The sequence below is a fragment of the Salvelinus sp. IW2-2015 genome, unplaced genomic scaffold, assembly GCF_002910315.2.
Source record: "Salvelinus sp. IW2-2015 unplaced genomic scaffold, ASM291031v2 Un_scaffold3033, whole genome shotgun sequence".
In the NCBI taxonomy this organism is placed as follows: domain Eukaryota; kingdom Metazoa; phylum Chordata; class Actinopteri; order Salmoniformes; family Salmonidae; genus Salvelinus; species Salvelinus sp. IW2-2015.
In genome coordinates, this window is record NW_019944325.1 from 36,724 (window position 1) to 46,411 (window position 9,688).

Consider the following 9,688-nt stretch of genomic DNA (forward strand, 5'->3'; position numbering starts at 1 on the left):
CGCTGTGGAGGAATTTTGCCCCACTCTTCCATGCAGAACTGCTTTAACTCACAGACGTGTGGGTTTTCAAGCATGAACTTCTCGTTTCAAGACCTGCCACAACATCTCAATTGGGATTAGGTCTGGACTTTGACGAGGCCATTCCAAAACACATTTGTTGCTTTTTAGCTCTTTTCACGTGGACTTGTGTGTTTTGGATCATTGTCTTGCTGCATAACCCAGATGGAGCTCACAGACGGATGGCCTGACATTCTCCTGTAGAATTCTCTGATACAGACCAGAATTCATGGTTCCTTCTATTAAGTCAACTCGTCCAGGTCCTGAGGCAGCAAAGCATCCCCAAACCATCACACTACCACCATACTTGACCGTGGGTATAAGGTTCTTACTGTAGAATGCAGTGTTTGGATTTCACTAGACATAATGTAACCCATGTCATCCAAAAAGTTATACTTTTGACTCATCTGTCCATAGAACATTCAAGAGTCTTGATGATCATGCATGTGCTTTTTGGCAAACTTGAATCAACTTTTTGGATAATATGGACCCCATTTTTTTTGTTTTGGAATGGCCTAGTCAAAGTCCAGACCTAATCCCAATTTTGATTTTGTGGCAGGACTTGAAACAAGCAGTTCATGCTTGAAAACCCACAGATGTCACTGAGTTAAAGCAGTACTGCATGCAAGAGTGGGCCAACATTCCTCCACAGCGATGTGAGACTGATCAACTACAAGAAGCATTTGGTTGCAGTCATTGCAGCTACAGGTGGCACAAACAGTTACTGAGCGTTGGGGGGCAATTACTTTTTCACACAGGGGAATTGGGCGTTGTATAACTTTATTAATGAAATAAGTAAAATAAATACTAATTTGTCGTCATTTGTAAACTCCGGCCCTTTAATCTAATATTAGGTTTTGGTTGAATATCTGAAAACATTCAGTAGCAAAAAAATATATGAAAAAGTAAAAATCAGAAAGGGGGCAAATACTTTTTCACAGCACTGTAGAGAATCTCAGATACCATACAGAAAACTAGTCAAACTTTAAACTGTTTCAATTGTAAATATGTGTGAGGATAAAATAACTGCACTGGTCTACACCAACCTGAGAAGTGATCTACAAGAGAAAGTAGAAGAGTATCTGAATCAAGACCAACAGCTGTACTGTATTTGAGGTGATATTTGATTCATAAAATATGTCATGTTTCCTTTGAAGTTTCCTTAGTTTGGATACATTGAAAAGTGGTGCTTCAGTTCATCAGTGAACAATAAAACATGTTTTAGTTTAAATGTAGGTTTATTTCAATCAAAGTTCTTTCCCCAATCTATTTACATGATTTTGTTTCACATTATGTTCTGCAATGCTACAGGTCTAAATATCAACTTCCGTTTGAAAAATAATACACAATGCCACAAAAATACAAAACAAAAGTGACTCCCTCAGTCCCAGACCCAATTCTTTGGTGGTTTACATCAAATTCCCAGGCAGGCTTGACTCTCGAGTGAATCTCAATTGTATTCCTCATGTCCTCCCTCCTCAGCTTCTCAATGCACAGATCTGAGGTTTCTCCACTTGGATTTTCTCCTCCAATGCATTTTAAAAAGGAGGCAAGGAGAGAGAACAAGGGAATTAAGAAAATACAATTGAGATTCACCCCTTCCCTTTCATACTTGGTATTAGAATGTGTGTGTTGGAAAACACCTACATATGTACCAACTTGTAACACAAAGCTCTATCTACACATGGGTCTTAGGTAACACTGGTAAAGTACCTCTACACTACCTATGAATGGAGACTGGAGATGGGTTGACTGACTCACAATTTAGTGGTAAACTACAGGGTCCCTCATAGATAAAGGTACTTCTAATATTCACATGATTAAATATTCCTTAAATACCTCCAGAGCTCTAGTCATAGTGCAAACTGACACATGAGAAAGGAGTACATTCCACATATTGCACTGAGCAGTAGTTCTCTTCTATAAAGAGCCCCTAATCATCCCTTGTGCCCCAAAAGGGAAAAGACAATAGGCAAGGCTGTATTTCTTGAGCAAAAGAAAAACAATATCAATTCGCCATTTAACAACTTTGGCCATAGGAATTCCATAGTGTCTAAAAAACAAACATTTAAAATTAAAATAAAGTTACAAAGCATGTTCAATAAATAATTATTTTCACAGATCACCCCCCCCCCCCCATCACCAGTGTATAGACAATAGTTATCCTGTGCAAGGTGTGCTTGAGCTTACTACTACTGAAAACTACAAATTGTGGACATGTCAGGTGAGGCTTCTTTTCTTTATTCTTATTGGTGGAGCCCTTGGTGCGGGCGGGGCCTGTGTCCTCCTCATGCGTAGGTYGCTCCGGTGACCAGTAGCTCATAGGCCGGGTCATGCCCCCTCCTGCACAGCACCACACAGGCACACAGCATCCCCAGCATCTACGGGCAGATGGAGGAGTACAACAGTATGCATAGTTAGCATAATCATCATCGCTGCACCCAGAATAAAATTTCACGTGCACTGGCCAGCTACTCCGTCTTGTGAAAGACTAGAATTTCCAGGAGTCCTGCTCCTAGAGCGACAGTAGTGCAGGGTTTCTGTCCCAGCCTTGTGCCATGCCATCACATGTGATTCGATTAATTGAAGAGAACTTGGTGTGAAGCGAAGTTCTTCGAATGAAGGAGAACAAAAAGGAGAACCAGAAGAATCATACCTACAAAAAAGGTAGAAAAAAACACCGGCCGAGGCACTCTAGTCTTCATTAACCGGGTACATTGAGCATTAACACCTGCACAATGTGATGCATGCCTTCATCAGGGATGGTTTTTAAATGCTCTTTATGCCTGGAGAATAAAGGCTCTCTATATTAAAACCCACTAGAGTGCTTCAACCTCAAGTTTTCTACCACTTTACACCTTTTTGGTGGATATGTTTCTTCCTGATCTCCCCCATCCCAGAGGCAACCATGGCTGTTTGGGATACCTGCAGCATTCTACATTGTTATGACTCATGAGACTGCATTTGAACATCCATTTCATAATTACTATGCATCCAGTGACTCCACAAATAGAGCAAGTTATCCTCATAAGGAGAAGGGAAGTGACTGGTCAGCAGAACCCATGTTGTGATGTCCCCGTAAGGTAGTGTTGAAACATTGAAAAAGCGATTTGACACAATCAGGTCAGCTTCTCTGCAGCAGCTCAAGGCCTACTAGACTAGAGACTCCCACTGCAGGAGGACATTACTGCAGCTCTAGTTAACATGCACCTGGTACACATGGTTCAGATGTTATTACAGAAGGACTCAAATATCAGCCTAGGAACAGTGGGTTAACTTCCTTGTTCAGGGGCAGAACGACAGATTTTTACCTTGTCAGCTCGGGGATTCGATCTTGCAACCTCCAACACTCTAACCACTAGGCTACCTGCCTATATTTGTTTACCTGTATTGCAGCGAAGGTCAGAGCAGCCCAAATGACATACATCATGATTTCTTTCAGCTTTTTCACAACAAGAGCTTCACAGCCCTAGAGGAAAAAAGACAAATATTAAAAACATGTGTCTGTATGTCAGTATTTTCTTTAGGAAAGAAATGTGTGAGTCGAATGTCCAACCAAATCAAATAGATTCCCATTTGAATGCCGTCATGTGTTAGGTAATGGTTTTCTAGGAGTGCCCACTGACAATTCATTGACACCATATGCAAGTGACTACAATAAATATGCAAGGAGAAATGAGGGCCTACGAAGTGAACGTTGGCTCCTTGCACAATATCCTGTTTCAGTGTTTATTTAAAAATAAATGCTGTGCCTCCATCCTTGGTACGGTAGCTAGTTAGCTAACTAGTTAACTTAATTTGCACTGTATCCAGCATTTTTAAGCTACTTGACTAGGCATTAGATTAGGAGGAAGAGGAGGGAAGCAAAATTACTTAATTTAAATATTCCTCCTTGGTGGACTATCTGTAAATTCTCTTTAAAATACAGTGAACACTTTTCAGACTCACTGGCGCAGGAAACCTTGTGGGCCGGAACCAGTTGATACAATGCTGTAAGTTCGCTAGTGAGAGCGCAATCTCAAGACAGACAGGCATAGTAGAGAGATGATGCGATTGAAAGACAACCTGAACCAATCACCATGCATAGCCAATGGGATTTGTAATAAATGCCATTTAGCTGACACTTTTATCCAAAGTGACTTACAGTCATGCGTGCATACATTTTACGTTGGTGTGGTCCTGGGATTCAAACCCACTACCCTGGCGTTACAAGCGCTATGCTCTACCAACTGAGCTWCAAAGGTCCATTTATAGACAATATTTATTTTCATTGGGCTATTTACCGGCTAAAGGAAACGCTTGGGCGTGCGTGTTCTCTCTTACCTCTGGGTAGAGGTCGCCAGGCCGGCTCATGGTTCCAGTACAGTTGCTGATGTTGGGTTTACAGCAGCTGACTGGAACACTATCGTTTCTGGACTCCTTGAACCAGCGAGTATTCCTCCAGTCAGAGTAGTTGTGAATGCCACAGCAGTGGAGCTATGACGGGGGAGAGCGTAGGAGAGAGTTGTGGAGAGAGAGTGAGACTGCTGTAGGCACCCCTGCAAACTCACCTATAGCCATCTTTTTAAAAAACATGTCAGGAGAAATAAATCCAGTCGCGTTGTTCTCACCTGTCTCTGCACATAGTCGATGGCACGGCTGGGGGCATCTGTGTTGGTGCCATTGTACTCGTCATACACCTTCTGAATGGAGTGGTTCACCTGATCTTCCACCTGAGTACAAGCAACAACGACAATTTAATCTGTGCAAGAATTGTAACATTCATATTAAATTCTAACAAACTGCATTCCCATTCACCCTTTTCTATTGTTATTGTGCGATAAGACACTAGACAGTAGGCCAATACTAACCCTAGCTCTGTAGATATAGCCAATAACAACCACAACAACTTCTGTGACAAACACCAGCAGGAGAATGACAGCAAACTGCAGAGCAAAGAGAAGAGATATGATCAATTCAATATCTAGTCCAAAGATTATAAATTATATTTACTTGCATTATACAAATTACATTTGTATCCATGTGCTTTTCAATACTTACAGCTGTTAGTCCRCAGGAGCTTTCCCGTATTGTGGCACAGCATCCAATCAGCCCAATGATAAACAGCAGAGTCCCGACTGCTATTATAATGGACGCTGGGATCAAGGTGTACACATCCTCAAAGAAGTGGTCATAGTCATCATATGTGATGAACACATAGGCTCCAATGTAACACAGAATTCCAGCTGCAGCCTAGAGAAGGGGCAGTGAGAGGGAGACAGAGCAAGAGAAAGAGTGTGCGTCAGGCATGTAACATCCAAAGTTTTTTTGCTTATCAGAAAGAAAACCCAATATTGTATGCAGACTGAGACATAGCTTTATGTGTGTTTGTTAAAACAATGTTGGTATGTGGTCACTGGCTAGCTGCTGGTGTGTAGTAAGGGTATCCTCAGTTTCACTTTAAAAACTTGCACAAAATATACCCTTGCAATAACTTGTCTAAATTCATGGATATGCCATTTTTGTGATAAAGTGTGACTCTGAAGTTATTTTGGAGTAATACATTTTTTTTTCTTCATTAATATGACTCATGTATTTACAATGAGAGGTAATATGTTATTATTCAAATAAAAACAAAACTACTTGAAATCTGTCCCTAAAATGCAATATATTTTTTACTTGAAATCCAATATTTTATAAAATATCTACAATTAGTCAATATTTAAAAAAACAATGTATTCTTACAACAATTGTAACCGCTGACATTCTATTTTAATTAAGGTACTTTAACTTTTAAAACTGTTGTCACTGGCAATTCGTGTATAGGGATTTGTATTTATTGTTTTTGTTTATTATTTTAATGCTATTTTATGTTTCTTCAGAGAAAAATACATGCGTAGTGATGTCCTATGTTTTTTTCTATTATATTGCAATTGGAAATGTTGTTTAAAAAAATAAGAAAAAAAGGGAATCCTCAGTCATGTAAAGTTAAGCTTAGTGAACATTGCAGCACACTGTATTACCAAGCACTATCAGATGTGTCTGGCTGCTAGACGGACTCCTTGCTAGTGCCAAACTCTACGCCCGTTAGTTTCTTCTCAGTAATTAAAGTATATCGCGAACGACAGAGCAGCGTAATAATTTAGTGTGAGTCGTCAGGCTACTATCAGATGAGATTGGGTGAGAGGTTAGGCCTAAACAATATGAAATACTAACTTTTGAAAACACTGATATGGCAATGAAATGTCGGGAACATCGGCGCATGGCGGCTAGGCGTTAGGTAGCAGGCTAGTTAGGTTTCTTACAATGATACCAAAGATGTTTTTCATTGTTCTCTGTGGTGATACGTTTTCTGCTAAACAGACTGGCACAAACTACAATCGTGCAAATAGTCTTACCCACCGTTATGCAGTATTTCATTCAATCTCGCTGGTCTTCATGCAACAAATTGCAGCATTAAATGTCATTAGCTAGCTAAAAACTAGAACTAACAACAATGGCAAATGCCTGTCCGGCGTTAGCCAGCAGATCCGACACGCTTGCTCACAGCTGCATTAGTCTCTGACACCGCGAAGCCGGCGCGAGATATAACTCGTTAAATGTACTTTAATCCGGGAATGGGAAATGCGTTGTACTCCGAATTGTCCCATTTCCCAACTGTTACACTGAGAAGATTGTATAATTAAAACGAGTAGTCGTTCAGACGTTTTCTTCCTCTTGTTAGCTAGCATGTGGCAACAACAGCCATTTACGAAAAGTGTCTTATATACACAGGAATGCTGTCCTACCCACGAACGGGTCGGATCCGCTGGCTACCTGTCCTTGTTCTACCCGTGCTTGCAATAACAGCAAAGCATACATTTCAGAAATAATGTATATTTTAATAAACAAACTAGACAAGATGGTTGGAAAGCTCCACATGTTCATTTTGTAGAGAATTAAGGTGAGCTAGCTAATGTTAGCAGACGCCTCCCTTTGCTGCAGCTAACGTTAGCAATTTCTGTTGCGTACTGGAATTAATCCCAACCTTGACTACCTAGCGTCAAATACATGTTTTGAAACAAATTCGTGATATTTTACCCAGAATATTAGATTCAGAAACACCAGGACGGTCTTTGATGACGTAATCCCACACTGGCCCATGGTTGCGCTGGAATCCAAATATGTTACTGTAATTGCGGATGGATCATGGATGTTGTTATGATAATAAAATGGCTGTCCTGTCCGTTCTTATTATACCTCAGTGMRGTGGTAGGTTCTGCACCACTGCCTTCTTCTTCTACAAAATCGCCAAAAGAGAGGATATGTCACGTGTGCAGATGAGATCATCAAAACAACCCGATGGTAAACTTCTTCTTCTGTGGGGTTTATCAGCGGATGGCGTCCACTGTTATGGGTCATTACTGGCACCTACTGCACTGAAGTGTGAGCTAGAGGGAGAGGAATCCTACCTGCCAGCCCTGTTTCTCCTATAAAAAATATAAAGAATTAAACTGTATCTAATGTAAAAAATGGTGCTGACAGAGAGGGCTGCCTCGCTTCTAGTCCTTAGGAAATGTTGCAGTATTTTGTTTTTTTATGTATTATTTCTTACATTGTTAGCTCAGAAAATCTTAAGTGTTAATACGTACAGCCGGGAAGAACTATAAGATATCAGAGCGGCATCAATTTACCAGCACTACGACCAGGAATACAACTTTCCCGAAGCGGATCCTTTGTCCGAACTACCCAGGGAATTTGAGCTGATTCCAGAGGCTGACCCAAAACAACGCCGCCAGAGAAGAGGTAGACGGAGCGATCCTCTGGTCAGACTTCGGAGGCGCACACACCACCCACCACTTCCAAGTATATTACTCGCTAATGTCCAGTCTCTAGATAACAAGGTAGATTAAATTAGGGCAAGGGTTGCTTTCTAGAGAGACATCAGGGATTGTAACATACTCTGTTTCACAGAAACATGGCTCTCTTGGGATATGCTGTAGGAGTCAATAATGCCACCTGGATTCTTTGTACGTCGCGCCGACGGGAATAAACATCTCTCCGGGAAGAAGAAGGGCGGGGGTGTGTTTCATGATTAACGACTCATGGTGTAATTGTAACAACATACAGGAATTCAAGTCCTTTTGTTCGCCTGACCTAGAATTCCTCATAATCAAATGCTGACTATTATTTCCCAAGAGAATTCTCCTCGGTTATTGTCACAGCCGTGTATATCTCCCCTCAAGCCGATACCACGACGGCCCTCAAGGAACTTCACTGGACTTTATACAAACTGGAAACCATATATCCTGAGGMTGCATTTATTGTAGCTGGGGATTTTAACAAAGCAAATTTGAGAACAAGGCTTCCTAAATTCTATCAGCATATTGACTGTAGTACTCGCGCTGGCAAAACTCTGGATCACTGCTACTCTAACTTCTGCAATGTATACAAGAACCTCCCCCGCCCTCTTGGCAAATCTGACCACGACTCCATTTTGCTGCTCACTTTCCCTTCCTTTAGGCAAAAACTCAAACAGGATGTACCTGTGTTAAGAACTATTCAACGCTGGTCTGACCAATCGGTGTAGAGATGTCAGTGTAGAGACAAAGTGGAGTCGCAATTCAACAGCTCAGACACGAGACGTATGTGGCAGGGTCTACAGACGATCGCGGACTACAAAAACAAAACCAGCCACGTCACGGACACTGACGTCTTGCTTCCAGAAACTAAACACCTTTGCCCGCTTTGAGGATAATACAGTGCCACTGACGCGGCCCGCTACCAAGGACTGTGGGCTCTGCTTCTCTGTGGCCAACATGAGTAAGACATTTAAACGTGTTACCCCCCCGCAAGGCTGCCGGCCCAGATGGCATGACTAGCCGCGTCCTCAGAGCATGTGCAGACCAGCTGGCTGGTGTGTTTACGGACATATTCAATCTCCCTATCCCAGTCTGCTGTCCCCACATGCTTCAAGATGCCCACCATTGTTCCTGTACCCAAGTAGGCAAAGGTAACTGAACTAAATTACTATCGCCCCGTAGCACTCACTTCTGCCATTATGAAGTGCTTTGAGAGGCTAGTCAAGGATCATATCACCTCCACCTTACCTGTCACCCTAGACCCACGTCAATTTGCATACCGCCCCAATAGGTCCACTGACGATGCAATTGCCATAACACTGCACACTGCCCTAACCCATTTGGACAAGAAGAATACCTATTCTTCTGAAAGCTGTTCATTGACTATAGCTCAGCATTCAACACCATAGTACCCTCCAAGCTCATCATTAAGCTAGAGGCCCTGGGTCTCAAACCCGCCCTGTGCAATTGGGTCCTGGACTTCCTGACGGGCCGCCCCCAGGTGGTGAAGGTAGGAAACAACATCTTCGCTGATCCTCAACACTGGGGCCCCACAAGGGTGCGTGCTCAGCCCCCTCCTTACTCCCTGCTCACCAATGACTGCGTTGCAATGCACGCCTCCAACTCAATCATCAAGTTTGCAGAYGACACAACAGTACTAGGCTTGATTACCAACAACGACGAGACAGCCAACAGGGAGGAGGTGAGGGCACTCGGAGTGTGGTGTTAGCAAAACAACCTCTCACTTAACGTCAACAAAACAAAAGAGGTGATCATGGACTTCAGGAAACAGCAGAGGGAGCACCCCCCCC

At 42.3% G+C, this 9,688-nt stretch overlaps 1 protein-coding gene across 1 annotated transcript; it reads right to left on the bottom strand.

The window, feature by feature from the left end:
• Positions 1-1,600: 1,600 nt before the first annotated feature.
• On the bottom strand, positions 1,601-7,341 carry LOC112075212 (tetraspanin-3). Its single transcript, XM_024142238.2, has 7 exons — positions 7,117-7,341; positions 5,098-5,289; positions 4,908-4,982; positions 4,668-4,769; positions 4,381-4,533; positions 3,443-3,526; positions 1,601-2,438 (listed from the first exon to the last, which is right to left on the bottom strand). The coding sequence occupies exons 1-7, from the start codon at positions 7,177-7,179 to the stop codon at positions 2,346-2,348; spliced, it is 762 nt and encodes a 253-aa protein (XP_023998006.1). The 5' UTR covers positions 7,180-7,341; the 3' UTR covers positions 1,601-2,345.
• Positions 7,342-9,688: the final 2,347 nt, after the last annotated feature.